The 22,570-nt window shown below is 39.8% G+C and overlaps 1 protein-coding gene and 1 long non-coding RNA gene across 3 annotated transcripts; one reads left to right on the forward strand and one right to left on the reverse strand.

Annotated features, from left to right (window-relative positions):
- Positions 1-224: 224 nt before the first annotated feature.
- sirt6 (sirtuin 6) lies at positions 225-19,006 on the reverse strand. Of its 2 annotated transcripts, XM_027150779.2 has the most exons (8): positions 18,796-19,006; positions 17,205-17,332; positions 11,764-11,946; positions 9,496-9,555; positions 6,164-6,259; positions 5,942-6,022; positions 4,486-4,609; positions 225-3,587 (listed from the first exon to the last, which is right to left on the reverse strand). In XM_027150779.2, the coding sequence occupies exons 1-8, from the start codon at positions 18,859-18,861 to the stop codon at positions 3,165-3,167; spliced, it is 1,161 nt and encodes a 386-aa protein (XP_027006580.2). In that variant the 5' UTR covers positions 18,862-19,006; the 3' UTR covers positions 225-3,164. The 2 variants fall into 2 exon arrangements, with proteins under 2 accessions (XP_027006580.2, XP_027006581.2); XM_027150780.2 differs by lacking the exon at positions 9,496-9,555.
- LOC113645340 lies at positions 14,117-22,570 on the forward strand. Its single transcript, XR_007139119.1, has 6 exons — positions 14,117-14,609; positions 19,438-19,707; positions 19,788-20,090; positions 21,488-21,538; positions 22,365-22,392; positions 22,476-22,570. It is a non-coding gene; the product is annotated as an uncharacterized LOC113645340 (long non-coding RNA).

Genomic DNA, 22,570 nt, shown 5'->3' on the forward strand with positions numbered 1-22,570 from the left:
ACACACACACACACACACACACACTGCAGACAAGTTAGAGAAGCCAATCAGCCTACAGTACAACGCGTGTCTTGAGACTTAGGAGAAGGTGCAATCCACACACCCATATAGGAAGCAGGAATAGAACACCTGAAGCTTAGAGGTTCAATGTAATCATGATGTATATATGTGTCATTTTGAGCCATTAGGAAACTGCATTCAAAATTCAGAGCATAAACAAAGCATGAAATCAAAAAACATTTTAATGGAATTTGGATCTTTTACAGTATAAAAGCTGTCCCATTGTGATGAAATCTCCAGACAAAGTGTTCTTCATGTCAGTAATCGTTCATCACAGCAGCTAACAATCATGAATTCTGTGAAACGGAGCCAGCTACACACTCAGATCTGCCACGCTGCTCGACAGCACTGCAGCCAATCTGACCCCACACTGGCTGTGTGTGTGTTTGTGCGTGTGTGTGTGCCTATAATGGGAAAAGCTGCACGCCTTTTCCTTTGTTAAAAAACAGCTTGAAAACAGCTCACAATAGTTTTGATTGAAATCACACGGCTGTTTTGTGGTTGAGTTTTACTTCAGCCAGATTAAATTCTCTATGCTAAATTAAATTCGTAGGCAAACACACAAAGACTTCAATTCAGTCTAACCAAGACATCAATTGACTTTTTTTTTTTAAAGACATTTATTTCCAAACTTGTGGCTGGTTATAAAAAAAAAAAAAAAAAAAAGATCCTATCTAATCACAATATTTTTAGTAAACAGTCACTGGAAGGAAATTCAGACTTGATGCAGTCTGGTTATTGTGTGGTGTGCAAGAAAAGCTTGTGTAGACCGTCACACATGTCACGCAATAATAGGATCACAGGACACATCCTTAAATCTGGCCTCCAAAGTTTTTCATTTTCAGCAGGTACATTTTGTGTCAAGAATCTCTTGAGGAGCTTTATGGAACTTTCTTACACAATAACAATATTATTCCTGGTTTGTGGTTTTATCCTAATGAAGGAACCAGGAGCATGGAAATAAAAGTGGTGTAAACTATACAAACCAAAACACAGCCAATACGGAGGACGTGGAGATTAAACCTGTTGCTCATTATTGCTTTTGCTGAGTTTCATAAATATCGTAATATTAACAGAGATTTGCACTTCATATGTTTTTGCGTAAATGTTGTCACACTATCTCATAATTCCAGCTAAGGATCAATGATGTTTATTAGAGTAAGTAACATCCCTGTAATTCCTGGAGTGGGAGATCAAATCAGTCCTGGCACAAGCACACTCACAGGCTGATTTCTACTTTTCAGAAGCTGCACATACAAATTCAGTATATAATTAGAGGTCGTAACTCGTGATTCCCAACCTCTTATAAAAAATAAAAAAATTTTAAAAAAAAAACCCTTTCAACTAAGAATTTTTACGTAGGAATTCTGAATTCATCAAGGAACATCGATTGTGTTTTGGATCAACCAACATACAGGCTGATTCACTGGTTAAATTTATGACCTTGTTGGTTTTCCTGGCGCTCTTGTTGCTAATAACAGACAAACACGGAGGCGTCTGTGTCTTTCCCTACTTTGTAGCTTGGAAGCAGACGTTTTAAAAAAAAAAATGACTGAATGAATTCCGACTTTTTGTCCCAATCTATAATTGGGTTTTGTGAGTAAAGCAGGCTACTGATGGAGTGAGGGAGAGAACGAGAGAGTTTGTTTTTGTTTGTTTGGAGAGGCTTTCGCGATGTCCTAACAGCCAGGATTCCCACACAACACGTCCGCTAAAGTCCGATTTGCGACCTAATGACTCCTTTGAGCCGATTCATTATAATGAATCTGAATCGGTGTATAACAAATCATTACTTCTTAGAAGAACATTTACATCTGAAATGAGAAAGTGTGCTTACCCCATTTAGCAAGAGTGTTTAGTAAAATTTAGCCTTAATAATGCACAGTCTGAATAAGCCTATGACAATGTGTAGTAAATTACCTATAAAATCGTTTAGTTTAAGGTTTTTTATTTTAGACTGGAGTGAGATGAAACTAGATCAAAGCACAAAGCAAGCTGTTGCTAGCTAGCTGCAAATTTTATTACATTTTATATGGTAAAAAAAATTACACTATTATTTTAAAAATGACACTAAAATTACGCTTTGTGTGGATGACCATGTCGGTCAGCCGCCACCACCGAAGACCAATTTTGACCGAGGAAAAACCCTGTGGTAGGAACATAAATATCCTATAGTCTTAAGTAGCCTTGATCACGTGAACATGTTGCTACACGGCAGAACACAAGTACAGCATAAAAAAAAATAATAATAATAAAAATGAGATTAAATAAAACTACTGCACATCACGGCTGTTTTCGGGCGAGGCTGCAGTGGGAGCTGTAACGCTGCGAATGCTGTGGGTTTAGTTATTTAAACATGGCTGATCAGACTCCCTCACACGTCAGAGTAAACTTTACACTTGATCCAAAGCTGCATCAGCGAGCAGGCTTAAAAAACTTAACAGCCTTTTTTTTTAATGCTCACATTACAATCTTAACATGATGCCTCAGCCATGATATCTTCAATCTAGTAAAACGTATCTATTATGTCTTATAAGATTACAATAATACAAATAGAAGATTAAGCCTAGGTACATTTTACTATTTTTAAGTTTTCAATTTTGTTTTATTTGATTTGCAGATAAAAAATAAAAATAAAATAAAACATTATGAGGTAATAATGATGTTTTGGCCTGTTTCCTTTACAGTTTATAGCTTTTAGCTATAAAGTTTGTAGCTTTTACTGTACATCCTGCTGTCTGAAGACATTTTGCCACCCGCATCATCCTGCTATTGAAGCCTTTTAAAGTTTTTATTTCGTTGTTTTTTTTTTGGGTTTTTTTTTACGTTTTATGTTTTCTGACCTCACCAGTACATTGATGTGTCAGTAGACGTGATAGCACATCGGTGAAGATGTTACATTGTGTGTCCAAATCTCAAGAATTCTGAAATTGTTTGATTTCTTTTTCCAGTGAAAAAAAAGGTAAAAGTGTAAAATCCAGGTTTAAGACATCCTGGCTGTGAGGAGATGTGTGATAAAGAACCTGCCTGAGATTGGATTGCTGTTTTTTTTTTGCACCGAGTTTCCTAAGACAAAGAAAAAAACCCTAAACCAAACAAAAGTTCTATGTGGATGGAGTGTCAATCCGTAGCTTTTTAGCTTGACCCCCAGACGAAGAGCAGAGTTCAGTCCCAGATTTCTCATCCACTCTGTTAAGCTCACTGACTGGTTTTGATCTACTGTCTCCTATACCCTTGTGTTTACATGGAATCTTTTCTTCCTCAACATCTTCCTCTCTTTTGACTCCTCCATCACTGTCCTTCTTTGGCGCTTTCCTCTTCACTGCAGGTTCTTTCTTTTCCTCTATCTTCAGTTCGATCTTCACTTCTTTTTTCCAGGTGCCGTAGGGCAGGATGTCTGCGTCACCACCTGAGGATTCGCACAGCGTTGGCCCCGCCCACTCCGGGATCTCTAGGCCCAAGTGCTTCATCAGCTGACCCATGACTTCATCCACGTAACCATGGATGATCATGTGGCCATGCTTGTCCTGAAATAATGCATCAAAACAAAAAGTGCAACTGGATCAGTAAAATCACTTCTGAGAGGGAAAAAAAAATGTGTTTAAACCCCTCCCAGTGAAGACAGTTACTCTACTCATACACATTAACACATCTACTCAAAATCTAGGAAGAGCAGAAACGGTGCATTTCCTCCCCTAACCAGTCATTCTACACGGGGTGTGAGCGTGAATGAACTGTCCAGTGTTGTTTATCAGTAAAACATCTAGGAGCCACATTTAGAAACACACATATCACTCATGTCGTGTAATACTTCTCAGTGTCGGATGAGATTAGCCGCAAACGAATCCAACATGGACTTTTTGCTGCAACAGCAAGCTGTGGCGTGACGTAAAAACTCTTCTAAATCGGTGAGAAAAATGAATCGATCATAAATAGGTGCTACACTTATAACAGGATTAAAGGATAAAGAGTTAAACTGTTGCAGCGTGAGGGGATTGAGTAAAAAAGGGGGATGTAGCGCAAATCTGTCAAACTACAGCTTTACAGATGCTTAATCGATTTAGATGAGAACTCATGGAGGCAGCCAACCTACAGACTGAGGTGGTGGAGTTCAAATATGCTGGAAAAACCCCAGAAGAGTTTGAGAGTATTGGCTGTGACATTAGAGCCACCGCCGACATTCTGTTGCTCCTCCTGATATTACTGTGGTGGTGCTGAACGGACAGCGCCGGTACAGCACCATGTCTGTTGTGAGTAGCTAGAGAGCACATGGCAAAAGGGCAGGCTGGCAAAAGTGAGCCCAAAATTTGGGGTTGGCCAATAAGAGCGGCTGACCACTCAATGGCCCGATAGACAACTTTATTCATTGGATCACACCAGATGTAAGTTTTTAACTAGCAAGGTGTTTCTGTGTGTGTAACTCACATGTTTGGTTGGTTGCAGGTTCACTATCACCACTTTGCCTCCAGTACGTTTGGTCAGAAGAGGCAGGTCACCACTAGGCTTAATTTGAAGAGACGTACCCAAAGTAAGGGCCAGGTCAGCTCGCCTGCACACACACACGCGCACACACACGCCTGAAATTAATCATTCTGTTGCATGAAAATTGAAATGTATTGGCTGAACTGCTTGCAGAATGAAATGCACGCACGAACACACACACACACGCGTGCTTATGTAAAATTTAGGTTCTACTGGGTCAAGAGAGTTTTCATCTCAATGACCTCACATTTATATAAGTCAGTCACACACACACACACACACACACACACACACACACACACACACACACACACACACACACACACACACACACAGTGCACTTCGAATAGAGGTCAGGAGTTACACTGTGTAAGCTTTTTCCACATCCAATCACCACCTTTGCTCTGTGAATCTCGGATGAGCGCAGTGTAATTCCAAAAGTGTGACTAGGTTGAGATGAGCAGGAATAAAAAAAATGTTTTTGGACCCAATGCTAGCTGATTTTAAAGCGGCGTGCCCGAAGCTATTATTTTTTGTAATATTCCAAATTTTTTCCACTCATATTTGAATTTCCAGCTTCAAAATTTCCAAACCATAACATTTTGGTGGCCTTCACTCACAAAGTAAACGTGTGTCTAGACAACTATATCAAACTTTATAGTGCATGCAGGAAGCTGCTTGTGTATTATTATTATTGTTATGGGAAGTATTTACATAAAGGAATAAGAAATCCCAAATAAAATTTTCTAAAGAAATAAAATAAGATTTCAGATTAAAGCAGAACAAACACCTGAATTGCATGCCGTATAATATCGTGTTTAGAAAACTAGTCACTATAAATGTTACTGCTTTCCACCAAGGAAGGAAAGGGACCTCTGGTGTTGGGTTTGTACACACACACAGACAGACAAAGACATAAAGATAGACAAAGACACAGAGACAGACAAAGACACAGAGACAGACAAAGACACAGAGACAGACAAAGACACAAAGACACACAAAGACACAAAGACAGACAAAGACACACAGACAGACAAAGACACACAGACAGACAAAGACACACAGACAGACAAAGACACAAAGACAGACAAAGACACACAGACAGACAAAGACACACAGACAGACAAAGACACACAGACAGACAAAGACACAGACAGACAAAGACACAAAGACACACAAAGACAGACAAAGACACACAGACAGACAAAGACACAGAGACAGACAAAGACACACCCACACAGACATTGCAGTGACTTACATTATCTCAACTGAGCAATTGAGGATTAAGGGCCTTGCACAGGGGCCCCAACAGTGGCAGCTTGTTAGACCTGGGATTGAACTCATAACCTAGGCTACTACCCACAGACAAACACACACCCACAGACAGACACAGACAAACCTGCTGGCCTCATCTGCACGGTGCAGATCTCTTTCAGGAAGCGAGTCCTCCCAGTCGAGAATAGTGCTGATCAGCTTCCCTCTGCCAAAAAGCAAGCAAACACATATCAAATACATCGAACCACACACACACACACACACACACACACACACACACACACACACACACACACACACACACACACACACACACACACACACACACACACACGAACCTACTCACCTGCATGCTCGGAGTCCTCTGGAGCGAGTGCTTTCACAGTAGCGCCCTGTGGGTTTCAGACCCATGACCCCAATTACCTTTTCGCGCACATACTGCCTGCAAAATCACAAAGCCCACACTGCAGTGACCTTGTCTAGACTCGAATGCTCGAAACTCATATTAAATAAGCCCGGTGGCAATTAAACACAGACACATTTAAACACATTTAATAAAAAGTAAGAACAATTGAAAAGGACTTCACAGTAAAAGGAAGACCGCTCTAATGACTTCTACTGAGCAGCGAGGAACGACTGCGTCTAGCACACAGGGCAAAAATCAACAAAACTTTATTTTCCGCACAAACGTACAACCACCACACTTAAAGAACTTGAAGAAAACACCTCTGAGGTTTATTTGGATTCTACACCGAGGTTGTTTATAGCACAGCACGAATGTGATTGGTCAGAGCGTGTGTATTGTTTTTGTAATTCTGTAGTTATTGTTTCAATAGTAACAACTCAAACGGCTGACGCTACACAGAATCTAACGATCGTTTAAAAAAAGTGGTTTGGAAAGAATGTAAATAATAAAAGAGTAAAAAAATAAATGCATGAATACATGGAGAGAGAGAGAGCGAGAGAGAGAGAGCGAGACAGAGAGAGAGAACACGGGTAACTCAGCTGAGAACACAGACTAACTCTCAGACTTTCCAGAACGTTCAACACCTCGATAAAGTTGTGAAAGTTGTGATGGCTTATTTTATGTCACCCTCTTTGTTTTTTTAGAACCAGTTTGAACCAGCTGTTGGTTACAGTTTTCCCTTCAATCGAAATAATACATCATCTCTACCTCTACCTCTCCTTTTCAGTTGCTGTTCTTCCTTAAGAACCCTCTGCATACACTCCACCCACCTGCCAGACTCTGTAAATATGCTTATACTTCTCACCTCTTCCACCAGGACAGAAATTATAAATCCTTTCTTAAGCATACAAAGCCTGAATGTATCTACACAAGCTCAGCTGTAAGACTAAACAAAACACGATTCCAACACGAACCACCAATTATTATTTTGTATTGATATTTCTGCTGTGTTTCATTCTAAGTACCAGAATTATTCAAATACTCCTTGTAGTTTTTAAGATTTACTCATTTTAAATTGAGCGTAAACAAAAGGCTTAAAAATAGGCCTGGGGTTAAACAGGTTAATAAACTTGTGATCATGGACTGGAGTGTGTTACTACTTGTATCATAAAACATCTTATTGAGCTGCAAGTTTAGCTGCAAGGCTTTACCACCGGACTTACTTACAGATTAAGGGATATTCCATTTTATCATATAAACGATAAAGATTACATCCCTCTGCTAAGCCTGGTGATCGTAGCTGGATCATAATAAATTCAGATAAAGCATTAATGTTAAAGATAACAAAGCACAACTGGGCTGTTGATGAACTGCTTAGTGATTTGAATGCCGGTGTGTATAAAGTATAAAAAATAAAGCATACAGCTCTGCATGTTAATGCCAGCTCAGAAACCCTGACTGACGGAGCTGCAGGCGGACGTCCAGCTGCCCGGGGAACGAAGGTGTAAACAAGCGGATACACGCTACTGGCTAGCTGAGTAACCCCGAGCAAGGCTCTTAAAATCAGCCTTCAGGGGAACTGTGTCTTAAACAACAACAACAACTTCTGTCTGAGTGCTGATATGACCGGGCTGGATGAAGACTAATTAAGAGCAGAATGATGCAGAGGGAAATGTAGACTGAACGAAATAAGCTATCTGTCTACGTTGAAGTTATTACTATTACACACTATTTAAAGTGTAATAAAAGAAATAAATAAGTACATTATTGTAATATCATTTTTCTCTCTGTTGTTGTTTACATGGAAAAAGTGATAATATCTTGAAACCTAACTTATCTAATGTCTTATAAGAATATGAACCAACTATTATTATTAAACATTATTAAGATTTTTAAGCATATTTCTAAAAATAAAAATAATAATCTACGAAACAGAACAAATACCGTATTTTCCGCACTATAAGGCGCGCCTAAGAGCCTTAAATTTTCACTGAGTTCCAAAATCTGTAAAAATGTTGTGTGACTTTGGAAAGCGCTCCGCTCGATTGACTGTCGGACCGTTTCCCGCTGACACAGGGACGTAATACATACACTACGTACGCTGGCAGCGATAAACCAATCAGAGAACATTACGTAATACTTACAGTATGTATGCTTACCTGCACCACGCCTCCGGTAGGTATACTACCGGTCTGTTGCAAAACAACATTTGTTTGTCTAAGGACCCCTGAAAATGGCACCAGTGAAGAGACATGCTTACGAGGCACAACCGCTCCAACCGCTGGACATATGTGTAAAGACGGACAGCGAACACACCATTACCAAGACTGGGAGGCAGCGCCAGGTGAGTTACACCACCATTTGTGAATGGATTGTGGATGCCTGGGCTAAGGTATCTGCTTTAACTGTTGTCTGAGCTTTTGCGAAAGCCGGCATCATTGCTGAACAGCCACCTGGCAACGAGACTGACTCCGACAATGATGAGAGGGAACCTGGCATGTTTGATGGCGAAATTGCTCAGCTGTTCAATTCAGCCACAGAAGATGAGGACTTTGGTGGATTTGTGGCAGAAGACTGATTAAAAAATAATGTGTGTGTGTTAAATAGTGGAATAAAGTTCAACTAAACTCACTGTTTTGCTTCCGTTACCTTTTTTTTGTAGACCGTATGTTTTAGCATGCGCCTTATAATCCGGTGCGCCTTATGTATGGGTTAAGTACAGAAATAGACCCGTAACTGAGACTGCGCCTTATAATCCGGTGCGCCTTATAGTGCGGAAAATACGGTCAGTGTAAAGCTTAACCAAAAAAACGTTAAATGAAGCCTAGGTTTAAATATGTTTAATCCTATAATAATAAACAGCAAATCATTTGAGCGGATATTTGCTAGTATTTTATTTTATACATTTTTAAGCTTTTAAAATGCCAGTTCCATCGAGTCTAACCATCTACTGTGAAGAATAATGAAGAATAAATGGTTTCTAGGAAAAAAGGCAGAAGGAAGTGAAGGAAAGAGATGTAGAAGGGAAAGAGAAGACAGAAAGAATATTCTACTATATATTAAAATATCTAATAATAAAATATCAGCAGGAGAGTTAGAGATCCATGCAGGGATTAGGTGCTGGCAGGAAGGAGACGAGCAGACAGCAGGGGAGAGTAGGATGGTGAGCGAGAAAACACGAAAGTGAATCTCAGCGGGAGAGAGAGAGAGAGGAGAAAAGACAGAAGTCGACATGCACCGATGAAGAGAAAAGGCCAAAGACAGATACGCACTTGCCGCACTTCTCACATTCCTCCACGAACATGTTTCCATGAAGCTCGGATAATCGGTCCCTGAAAAAAAGGGGGGGTGTGGGGTGTGGAAGTGCTGCTACTTGCCTTCCGCCCCTCTCTCCCTCGCGCGCCGCTCTCTCTGATTCTCCCCCCTCCGCGCAGTGGCTTGCTCGTCTCTCTTCTCTCGCTCTCATCTCTTCTCTCTCTCTCCCCTTTCTTCTCTTTCTCTCTCTCTCTCTCTTCTCTCTCTCTCCTCTCCCTCTCTCTCTCTTTCTCACCCTCCTCTCTTTCTCTTCTCTCTCTCTCTTCTCTCTCTCTCTCTCTCTCACTCTCTCTCTCTCTCTCTCTGCTACCCACAGCGGATGCTCGTTCGTGCTCACACTTCTGACAACCCCTCGCTAACTCGAGCGCTCTCTCGCTCTCGCCTCGAGAGAGAGAGAGAGAGAGTTAAAAAGGTAAGAGAGGTGGTTCAGACAGCTATAAAAAAGACAAACATCTGACAGCTTCTATTCGTCTCGTCCTCATCACAAACGCACTTCAGCATGTTAACGCGTTCAGACGAAGACCTGGCCCTCGGAGGACACTTGGGTTTTGAGATGATTTATACCTGTGGAGTTATAATCACGAGATCGGCACAGTTAACTGCGACCTGGGAGGAGAACCGCGGGGTCTGAGCAGCGCTAATCACGAGATCGTGTGCATATCAGAAATGTGAAACGCAGAGCTGTGATCTGAGTGATGAGAGCTGTCAAAACACATCAACTCTAAATCTATCACATTCTGATTTGCATCTCTGGATGAGTCATGTGTCTCACTCACACACACACACACACACACACACACACACACACACACACACACACACACACACACACACGAGCGCTAAAGCTGAGAAAGAAAAGACTAGAAACAGCACGTGCTCTCAAACACAGAGCAGACGCAGGAGTGTACGAACACACGTAGTCCTTTCATTATTCCGTTAAATTACACTAAACATTCTTTTTGTCTCCGTTTTTGTGTTGTTGAATCCCAACATGAGGTTACATGAGTTACTGCTATAACCCAGAGGTTAATTATTTCCCAGTAACTGCATGGTGTGGAGTTGTGGTTTCTATAGTAACAGGGTAATGTATAGTGGATCCTCATCCTAAAGCTCTACTTAATGATCTACAGACTCGTGATAATAGTAAATGGTGAAGTGTTCTGTTAGGAAAAGTATTCTGTTTTTGCAAGAACAAAAAAAGAGCATTTTTTTAACAGTATTTATAATGTAAGTGCTGACAGGAACTGAGGTGCTCATCTAATCAGTAACTGACTCACATTTGGATGAATCACATCCCCCTGTCGTGCTGTATGACTCATTTTATATCAGAGAAATTGGCCAATATTCCATGCAGTATAGAATGATAAACTCTTACTGTTGACCGTCTGTGAAATGAGTTCGATCCTGTTACAGTATCTATAAAGCATCTATATAAACCTCTCCTACTACTAAATCCTGACATGGGGGACTAAATAAATGTCTCCTTACACAGAGCTTCACTTTAACAACCGTTACTTTTTTTATGTGTTTCTTATTAACCTTAGATTGCATGCAGTGGTCGATATTCAAGTCCAAGCGTAAGCGGTTACTCTCCTTCTGCTTCTTCCTCGACTTTCGGCTTTTCCCGTTAGGGGTCGCTACAGCGACTTGTCTGTTTTCTCCTAACTCTATTACCTTCATGTCCTCTTTTAACAAATCCGTATATCTCCTCTTTGACCTCCCTCTTGACCTCTTACCTCACAGCTCCATCTCCAACATCCTTCTACCAATATAACCATCTCCCTCCTCAGTACATGTCCAAACCATCTCAGTCTATTCTCTCTGTCTTTGTGCCAACCTGAGCTGTCCCTCTGATGTGCTCCTTCCTAATCCTGTCCATCCTCGTCACTCCTAAAGAGAACCTCAACACCCTCATCTCTGCTACCTCCATCTCTGCCTCATGTCTTTTCCTCACTGCTACAGTCTCTAACCCATGCAGCAGAGCTGCTCTCACTACTGTCTTCTACACCTATCCTTTTCTCCACCCCCTCCGACCCTCCTCTTCACCTGTTCCTGTAGAACGCAATGCTATTAGAACGAGTGCATTAACATAAAGCTGTGATTTCTTTTCTGGAAGCTAGAACTAGAGACAGAGCAATAAAAAAAAACAAATAAAAGACAACTTCATCAATCAGCTCTGAGAATTCGACAGCTCTGAGGGGTCGAGTGTTAGTGCTGTTGTTTACCTGGGGAAACCCGAGCGCAGGTGAAGGCCGTCCACGTTTTGGCTGATGAGGTATTTGAGGTAGCCAGACCTCTGCAGCTGCAGCAGGGCCATGTGAGTTACGCTCGGCTTAGCGTCTTCAAAAGTAGTGTCAAACTGAGGGCTCTCTCCTCTTTGCTCCATCGTCCACACACCTTTCGGGCCTCTGCGGGAGAACACACACACACACACACACACACACACACACACACACACACACACACACACACACACACACACATTTCTAGGTCAGCGTTTATAGAAGTGGGTCTGTGTGTCCTTCCTGCACTAGACATTTTAGAAGTTTTCCCCCTCAGCACAAATATAGAATATTCTAGGCTAATTCAAGACAAATTTCTTTTTGCTTATTTGCTGGAATAGAATGAAGTCTCTCTCTCTCCCTCTCTTTCTGTCTCTTTGTCTCTCTCTCTGTCTCTCTCTCTCTCTGACAGACAGAGAGACAGACAGTCTGTCTGCCTGTCTCTCTCTCTCTGTCTGTCTGTCTCTCTCTCTCTGTCTCAGACAGACAGAGAGACAGACAGTCTGTCTGAGAGAGAGACAGTCTGTCTCTCTCTCTCTGTCTCTCTCTGTCTGTCTGTCTGTCTGTGTCTCTCTCTCTCAACCCTTTTCTTCGACAAGGTAAAGAACACATTAAATAAATAAAAAAATTGGAAACTTGAACGAATTTTGAAATTATGCCACAGCTCTATCGAATTCTCAGATTCGATCGGTCAATAATTCCGAGATTTTTATGTAGGCTGCGTTCTAATAATCGATTAAACAAAGACGCTGACGGTTCTAGTGCAAGTGGAAAATGTAAGAGTTACCGTAACGAGCTACATCAACTACGACTTTTAATATATACGATTTATCGAAAGGAATCTCCGTTGTCAGCTCTTTAGGTCGGTTGTTGGATTGTACGGATGCATACGTATTAGGTGAAAATAGACAGATAGATAAATAGATAGATATTCTCATATCTAAACATGCTCTCTCAGATACCTGTGACCGGAGAAAGTATGTTCCCGATCTTTCCCAGAGAGCACAGGGAGCAGAGAGCATGTTCTCTTGGACTCTCTTGGACCACACTTTGCTATTGTATCTTCTGGCTTTGAACGTCAATCTTCTAACAAAAAAGACCAACCCTCTTCTGTTGTGCCACACAAACATTGCTGTTCTTAAGAAGGTGTAGTATTTTGCAATACGTTGTTCTTTTTGACCTTTTGACAGCTCTCTCACGGGACCCAATCGGATGAGTGGTGCTGGTATGAGTGAACTTATGCGGGAAAAATACATCATGGTGCTTTAGATTTTTACTACGGTTTAATGTCACCAGTGACTCGTATCGATCCTGATAGGATAGAGATATTGATAGAGCCAGCAAAACATTAAATTCACTATATAAATAAAACATAAGGGATTTAACTATAGGCATGTTACAGAGAACTGAAGACTGTACCGTGATGTTAAATAATAAAAAAAAAAAGACCTTGTCCTTAATGACACACTTGGCAGTTAGAACTGAGGCTGTTTTTAGAGACGCTGCTCCTTTTCATGCGTCCTCTCTTGATCGTGCATGCAGACTGCCTTTCTCATGTCAGCTTCTGAGCGTAACGGCAGGAGGCAGAAGAAGCGGAGCGACCGCGGCGAGGAGAAATGAGATAGGGAGAAACAAAAAGATGGAGGAATAAAAGAGGCTAAAACAAAAAAGATAGAATGAAGAGATGGTAGTTAAGGCTGAGAAGGAGACCGAGGCGGATTTCTCATTCGATTAGAGTACGTATTGTGAACATCGGTAGGGTTTATAACGCTCTTTAACACCACTAGAACTTTTTTTAATACTTGTTAAGTATAAAAATGAACTAAAAGCCCCTTTTTGGTGCCATGTTTAAAGAAGAGAGTAGAGAGAGAGAGAGAGAGAGAGAGAGAGAGAGAGAGAGAGAGAGAGAGAGAGAGAACTAACAGAAATATTATAAATGACACTTAATTAGGAACATGGGCTCGTACTCAAAACAATCTTCATGGCATGGATTCAAGAGGATGTGAACATTTCTTTGAGATTCTGGTCCAGGAATGTCTGCAGATTTCTCAGGAGCATGTGTTCATGCTGTGTATCTCCAGTTCTATAACATTACAAAGGAGTTCTACTGGATTCAGGTCTGAAGAACACTGAACATGCGACGTGGAGACCTGCTGAAGAACACTGAACTTGCGACGTGAACTTAGGAATAGAGGGCGGAGTCAAGGAAAAAACAAGTAATTCCTAGACGGGGGATAATGAGTGTGCGAGAGGAAAGAGATGTTTGGGTGTGTGTGTTGTTTCCTGAACATGGCACTGAAAACTGGCCTGGTACACAGGAAGAAAAAAAGATAAAAAGTCAACACACACTTTTCGAAACCCACTTCCTGTGTCCTCATTCCTTGAAACACTTACAAAGATGTTTCACGTAGTTCCCTCACCAGCTTCAACCCACAGATTGTCATATTACCAAGAAAGCAGAAAGTGTTAAAGAAAAACCCACCATCCTGAAGACTTTCTGGTGACAGAAAACTTAAAGAGCTTTATGTCTGCTCGAGAGAAAGTTCTGAGACTTTTTACAACTCTGTGCTAAATAAACATCTCACAGAACAGACCGCTTTTATTGAGCGATTGTATACACATGACCGCCACAGCTGGAACTGCTGTCAAAGTGAATAGAGAGAATGGAGGCTTCTATAGTGCCGCGGTATCGACGGCCGATAAAACACCGCTTCAGGATCGGGCTCGGAGAAAGAGACTAGGATCGCTCAGAGTACACGGAGATTTCTGAGCCTTCCGGCTACATTCAGGTAAACTGGTTCAGACTACACAACATCCCACTACATATAAATGCTCCAGACCTCATCCCATATAAAATCATGCCAAATAATCATCTCTATATAAAGATGAGCTTTCACTCGCGGCTTTGGGTTTATTCGGTTTTTAGTCTTGCGGAAAGCCGATAACACAAATGTATGCCATGTTTGTGACCTACTTTCGTTTGCCTTTAAGCATTATGCTGCTTCAGACGTCCGACAAAACCGTTTCCTCTAACGGCGCTGGAGATTGGAGCCTAAGGTGTATTGAATGTGGTTTGAAGACATGTTTGTGTCAAGGGTTTGCCTAAGGGTGGTGGGGAGCGGTGGGGGGATTCCACGTCTCTGAATATCTGTGTGTGTTAGAATTATAAACTGTGTGTGTGTGTAGTGTTTACATTAAGATTCTTTTTTAAACATATCTGTATATGAGTGTGTGTGTGTGTGTGTGTGTGTGTGTGTGTAGTGTTTACATTAACATTCTTTTTTAAACATATCTATATATGTGTGTGTGTGTGTGTGTGTGTGTGTGTGTGTGTGTCTGTGTGTGTGTTTGTAGTGTTTACATTAAGATTCTTTTTTAAACATGTCTGTATATGAGTGTGTGCGTGTGTTATGTTAGCATTAATATAATTTTAACATGTGTGTGTGTATGAGAGAGAGAGCGAGCGAGAGAGAATGAATAAAAGTGGTTTAGAACCCTGTGTGTGTTTGTGTTATGCTTGCTTCAGAAAACACTCCCTGTGTGTGTGCTTGCTTAAGAATCTTTTCTCAGGTCTATATTTGTGCACAGCCCTGTGGGTTTGTTTTCTGTTTGCCTCAGGATCTTGTGTGTATATTTGGTAGGAGATTGGTGTGTGTGTGTGTGTGTGTGTGTAGTATAGCCTGCCATGTCTCAGGTCACCTAAGGACCCCTCCATTTGAGACTTAATTGCTCCTATTAAATATTAACTGTTAGAACACTGAGGCAAAACAAGCAGCTTCTCTCGCCGTCCTGACGCCGTAGGACACTTCCTCACAACTCATTCATGCAGTTATCCAATCAGCCAATCACATGGCAGCAGCACGACGTATAGCATCATGCAGCTGTAGGTCAAGACCTTCGATTAATATTTATATCAACCATCAAAATGAAGTCAGTGGTGATCTCGGTGACTTTAACCATGGCATAGATGTTGGTGTGAATGTGATCTCATGCAACTTTCACACGTCAAGTTTACACAGAATAGTAGAATAGTAACAGCAGGTTACTATTTCTAAACAAATCAAGAGGCTAACTTTATTTTCACATTAGTAGTACATTAAATGTAATAACGAAGACAAAACCTACAGCATGTCTATTCCGTAACATCAAAGTCAGCCATGTTTGTTATGTATTAATGCATCGGATTTTCTTTTCTTACAAAAACCCTCTCGAGATCGTTAAAAACGTCTAAAATCGGAAACCAAAACAAACCGGTAATACATCGATACTGAGGTACAATTATCATATCGATAATCTTGCTTATCGAAACCTGGTTCATCGGTGTATCGGTGCGTCTGTGTTTGTCTGTCAGATACGGTTTTCTGTTAAACACAAATTCCTCCATGTTCTCTAAAATGATCCTCTGTGAGCTGGAAAAGTTGCGTTACAGAAGGTACAGAGGCACTCTATCTCACTCTAGTGGTTTTCAGAGGAATTACGTGGCATTAAACAGATTTGTAATCAAATTCTGCTTTCTGTTTATTTATATACTGTTTATAGTTACGCTGCAATTACACTATATGTGTTTTATTACTAATGGCTGAATAAGACTGACATGTGCTGGATTCGGATAAATCGTTTCTGGCATTTAAACTTAAAACAGAAGTGCAAAAGAACAGATAAGTTCAGATAAATATCTAAATGTATGTACGTGCATTAGAAAAGTGTGTGCATAGGATTAGGTGCTAGTTAGTATAAACAGTACAGTATGTCTAAAAATATAGAATTATAACTGCTTTGCAAATGTGTCCATCATATGTACAAGAAATGTGACCAAGGAATATACAATAAATATATACAGATAATATACATACATACAGTAAATGGAGGTAAACAAGGCTAGGCAATGATTTGACTGCTATATACATTTATAACTGGTAGAAAAGATGGAAGAGTTATATATAGTTTCAATGACACCAAAAAAAACATCTTGAGTTGTCGTATAAATCTGCAAGAATACGTTGTTTGTTCTTGCCATGGTGTGAGGACGTATATCGGTTTTGATGGTATAACGTGATGTCATTTTTCTTTTTCTTTCAAGAAACATCTAGGAAGTTTGTTTGGAAAAAAAAAAAAAAAGGCGAATGATATTTCTAGGTTGTTTTAAACAAACTACCAGTAGAGACTAACAACAATCCTCTAGAGTTCCTTTTATATCTTAGCAGTTTGACTAATTCAATTGCATACACAGAATTAAATCGACAATTTTTTAAATTTTAGTTTTGACCAGGATTGAAAAAAAAATTAAAAAAAAAATAAATAAAAATAATTCTGTGCTGCATTTTTAAATTTTTTTTGTACTAGCAGTTCTGTAAAGACCGGACGCAGGGAGACGGAGCTGTTACCTGAAGTCAGGGATGCCTGTAGAGGTACTGATTCCAGCGCCCGAGTGCACCACCATGTACTGCGAGTCTCTGATCAACTGAGCCAAATTCTCCACTTTAGCTCGCAACTCGTCCGGATCATCGAACACCTGCAGTGTAAAAAAAAAGAAAAAAAAAAGCAGTTTCATTCACACATATATGACTTGTACATAAGACTCCTCCTTCTATAAATGCTAAATAAACGCCTCCTCGTTATAAAAAGACACTGTAAATAGTTTGCCATACTACTCCAGTGAATTAGGTGCTGCTATAGGAACGAAAAAGCGTATCAGAAGGAGCGCATTGAAAAATGTGTGCGATCAAAACAAATGGATCAACAGCTTTTGTCCAAACAGATGCGATAACTTGTATATAAATAAAAAAATATAGAATTATAACTGCTTTGCAAATGTGCTCATTATATGCACAAGAAATATGACCAAGAAATATACAAAAAAATATATACAAATAATATACATACATACGGTAAATGGAGGTAAACTAGACTAGGCAATGATTTTACAGTTATATACATTTATAACTGGTAGAAAAGATGGAACAGGATGTACAGGGTAGAGCGGAAGTGCGACATGATTACAGAAAGTGAAGTTTAGTGAGACATAGAAGAAAAATCTGGCCCTGAACCTGCTGATCCTGTATATGGGTCGGTGCTGTTCTTCATGCACTACTGTATTGTAATGTAGTGTATTGTAGTGTGTGCTTCACTGTCTTTCACACATTATGTGAAACTGTGTGATTGTACTCAGAAAAGTTAGGACAATTCTAAGGGCCCACGCACTTTTGGGGCCCCCAGAGACTTGTATGTTTGGTGCGAAATGGGTGTGGTAGGTAGGGGGCCCGGTCTCATTTTCTTTCATAGGGCCCAGAATTGCTTGTGGCACCCCTGAATGTACTAATCCCCAGTTCCTTGCTGTTGTATGTAGATTGATGTCTTTATGTAGCATAAAGCTCCTGAAGCTCCCATTGTTTCATTGCACTATGTACTGCATATACATAGTTATATATAGTTACAATGACAACAAAAAAAACCGTCTTGACTTGTCTTATAAATCTACAAGAATACATTGTTTGCTCTTGCCATGGTTTCATTATGTGTGTGTGTGTGTGTGTGTGTGTCGGTTGTTTTAACAAACTACCAGTACAGACTAACAACAACAATCATTCAAATGCATTACTGTTTAATGCTAGCACGTCTGTAAAGAGCAACAACGTGTAAATGCAAAGTTGGCTATTAAAATAGTAGGACATGGTTATTTAAGACAATCCATAACCTGAGGATTTTATTTGGTGATTTTTCTACCGTGCTTGAATACTATCTAATACGCTAACTAGCTAACTCTCCTGTAATTGTTAGTAATGTTAGCCGTTCCAGCAAGTTTGGTCAAATAAACAAAAGCCAAATCTTACTTGGGCTTTGTATTCCATACGTAAAGTGCACTATAATACTCATGAAATGTTGTATGCAGCCTATTGAGTGCCCTACATAGTTGAATAGTGAGCCATTTGAGGTTCAGCCAAGCTAACAGTCGATAGCTAACATGCTAACAGGTACCTCAGGGAGACCACAGATTCCTTTATCCGCGTAGGGAGATAGTCCAGCAGCATAGTTGACAGACATTGCAAAGCGTAATTAAATCTTAATTATTAAAACCATGCACAAGCACGAATTATATCCACTTATTTGTAAACAGCTGCGAGCTTTTTCAAGCTCTAGCTACAGTTGTGTTGGTCCGCCTCCTACGTCATACGCACTTTTGTGTAAAACGTCACGCGGTCGTGCGTCGTTCATTGTTTTTATTTATTTATTTATTTATTTATTTATTTATTTTATTTACGTGTAGAAGTCTAAATTTTTTGAAAAGTATAGTAACAAAATTTTATGATCATTACCAAACTGCATTGGTATAAAGTGGAATAAAACACTTTTGACCATGCTGTCATTGGAATATAAATAATCAAAATAAAATACAAAAGAGTCAACTTGTGATATTCATATCCCACATCACACTATCCGGTTGATTATTCTTCCTATAACAGAATGCCCTGTAAATGTTTTCATTACTTCATTTCATTATTTTATACTTTATGCATAAGAAAGTTAGAAAGTTACTTGGTTCATATGTTGAAAGCTTAAAACCTGTCTATTGGAATCCGTTAGCTATCAATGATAATGCCCATTTTTAACTGTTTACAGAATACCTGTCAGATCCCAGACTGTATTTTACAGTTTACCATGATGGCTCGGGCTGCTATGCTAACATCAGTTGTCGCTTGGCCTATGGTAGCCCTCCAGTGACATTCCGGCTGTTCCTGAATGGGAAGCTTGTTGATGTGCAGCAGGTGGATTTACTGGAAGCTTGGTTTTCTCAGCCTGTCACAATAGGACTGGATATAGGTTCAGTACAGTGCATAGCAAAGAATGACATCCAGCAGCTTCTCAGTAACTCAGTAAATCTAGAAGTCGGTGGGTAACAGTATGTATTTTAGATATAATATGTTAACTATTTATTTATACATGATTCATTTGGGTATATTTTTTCACAGCTCCAGTAACAGGGACTGCACATGTCAAAGTGGAATATCTGCACAGATTAGACTCTGTACATGCAGCTGCCCTGCTCCAGTGTGTGATCACTACAGGGACTTTTCCTGTCTTCCTATGGTCCTTCAACAGCTCCACCATTCCCCTGGATTCCAATTCACCTACTTTTATCCAACGTGACCAGTTCCTAGTTCTCACACACATCAACCCTGAGAACTTGGGGTATTACAGCTGTAGAGTGAGGGACAGTTTCAACTCTAACTCATCCTGGGTGGAGAGTGAGGATGTTTTGGTGGAGATGTCAGGTGAGATCAGGTTACATTCAAAAGCCAAGCCAACCCTTCCTATAAACATCTACAGAAATGCCTTAAGGTCACGGCAAGACAATGAATAACCTTTTTTTTCAGTCAAGAGTGTAACATTGCTATAAATAAAATTCCTTATGCAATGTTGTGTGCTTTCTATGTTATGATATACAAAGAATTTAACTACAGAATTTATGTCAGTACAATGTGTATGTTTGGGCTCAATATTCCAATCAACTGAGCTGGGGCTCTAAAGAAAACAGAAAAGAGTTCACCCTGTTATAAAAAGATCAAAAGTTGAAATCCTTACTTTACCACAGCTATCCAAGACTGAGTGATCTTTGAGTGCGAGGAATGATATACACTCTGTGACCTGTCAATCACTGTGGACACTAACCAATAGCTGGAACCTGTGAGCTAATGTTTGCAGAAGACAAGACATAGTCCATTCCTCTCAACATCTTTTTCCAACATGAGCAACAGTTTGATAAGTGATGCTGGCTACCGACCTGGTTGTCTCAGAGGAAGCATTTGTTAGCTTTCACCCTCCTTGCTTGGATGCTGAAGTGATATTTTGGAGATTTGTCTGATTGATGAGAATGAGCAGGTGATCAAATTAGGAAAAAATGTTTACAATGGCTTTTGAAATCAAACAAGTATCTGTACAGCTCCATAGGTAGGACTGAATCTTTATTCCATTGACTTTCAAACCCTGGTAATCCCCATCACCTCTGGTTAGGAACAGGAACAGTTTGGGCTTGCCTGTATGAACACTCAGGGGATGTTTTGTCTTGTGCCATGTGCTTTTGTTTTTGTTTTGTTTATCAACTGTGTTTGCCCCACCCTATACTTAATCCGGTCCACTTTTCTGCACACCTGTTCCTTGTGTTTCAATGATTGCTCTCCTCATTTATACCAGTTGTCTTGTGTCTGTTTTTTGCTGAGTCCTTGTCTCTTTTTCTGTTGCCACTTGTTCCCTGTTGTCACTTGTTCCCTGTTGTCGCTTGTTCCCTGTTGTCTCTACCATTGGTTATTCTTTCCCTAAATAAAACCCCTTTTACAGTATGTTATACCTGCATATGGATCTGTATTTTATCTCTTAAGGCACCCTTTTCTGTGAAAAATGTCATGTGCCAGGCTATAAAAGATTAACTAACACTTTGTTAACATAAGCTAGATATGACTGATTATGCTAGGTAATATTCATTAAAATTCGGTAGTGAATGAAATAGTGAACTCATCCCATAGCTAACACCATTAAATGTTTGCATTTATAGCACGTGAGCTATATTGTAATTACATTATCCATCACATTATTTAGATAACACTTCTCGTGTGTTACTTATATTGTGTTTTTAAATTGTCATTAACAATTTTTAATGGTTTTGTTATTCCAGATTCAACAACCCGCTTTAAAACAAGCACTGCTACAACATATGAACTTACTGGTAAGCTCAGATTAATAAATGTTATACTGATTCGTGTAGGTATTTTTTATTTTATTTTTTTGCCACACATTCATATTACATGGTAGTGCAACATGTCTAAAGTTAACCACAGACTTACCATAAAGAAGTTCCTTTATTATAGTGTGAGTTGATTAAAAAAATTTTGAACATACGAATAATATGTTAAAACAATAAATTTAAAGCTACAGTTTTAGCTCTGACTGTTAGAAAGCACTGATGCTTGAACTCCTTACAAAAATTCTAAAGAAATGTTGTCTGTGTGGAGCTCTTATGTAAGTTGCCTAAAAAGGTTAAGATATTATGATGAGGTCATAAAACCTGTGTTTATATGAGCAGAGCAGTGGTGTGAAAGAGAAAAATATCCAAAATACTGCATTACAAGATGTATCGTTGTAACATGAACAGTTTTTTAACAACAGAAGTCGCACTGATGACCAATTGAATAAGGATTTGTTGCCAGGTATCACAATGAGGCAGTCAGAACCAGAATTCAGAACTATGCAAATCAAGGGTCTAAGTCTGAATTTTTATTATTCAGTATTTTTCAGTACAGTGATCACTGGTCTGGGGTTTATTATCTTAAAGATTTAGAAGCAACACCTATAGAGGTCATTGCTGTGGTCCTCTGCTGCTTTCTGTTCGTGATGATTGTGGGCGGAGCTTGCTGTCTCCTCAGGAGCATAAACCTCGAGCGTGTACCCACAGACACAAACCGTATGTCTCAAACTACCCACTGACTGATGGCATTTCTTTTATTTGTGCTAGGATACATACTATGAACACTGATGTCTCTGTTTTTTTTTAGATCGTCTACACAGTCATGAACATATCAAGTAAGATCTGTCTTTATTTTAAGCATTTCTGACACAGGTCAGACTGATTTTTACATTATTAACTCATATCTCTTACTTTGTAGCCCTGAGAATCATCACACTAAACCGGAGACTAGAAACCACCCATATGTTGAAGAGATTGAAACATTGTTCATGGACACGGAAGTCTAGGCTAAGG

Source organism: Tachysurus fulvidraco, chromosome 22 (assembly GCF_022655615.1).
Source record: "Tachysurus fulvidraco isolate hzauxx_2018 chromosome 22, HZAU_PFXX_2.0, whole genome shotgun sequence".
Classification (NCBI taxonomy): Eukaryota; Metazoa; Chordata; class Actinopteri; order Siluriformes; family Bagridae; genus Tachysurus; species Tachysurus fulvidraco.

Coding starts and splice junctions, on each gene's coding strand:
- sirt6 (XM_027150779.2), bottom strand. CDS start 18,861: ATGTCTGTCAACTATGCTGCTGGACTATCTCCCTACGCGGATAAAGGA. Junction 17,333..18,795: donor GAATCTGTGGTCTCCCTGAG/GTACCTGTTAGC, acceptor TTTACACTGCAG/GTGTTCGATGATCCGGACGA. Junction 11,947..17,204: donor ACAGGCATCCCTGACTTCAG/GTAACAGCTCCG, acceptor GTTCTCCCGCAG/AGGCCCGAAAGGTGTGTGGA.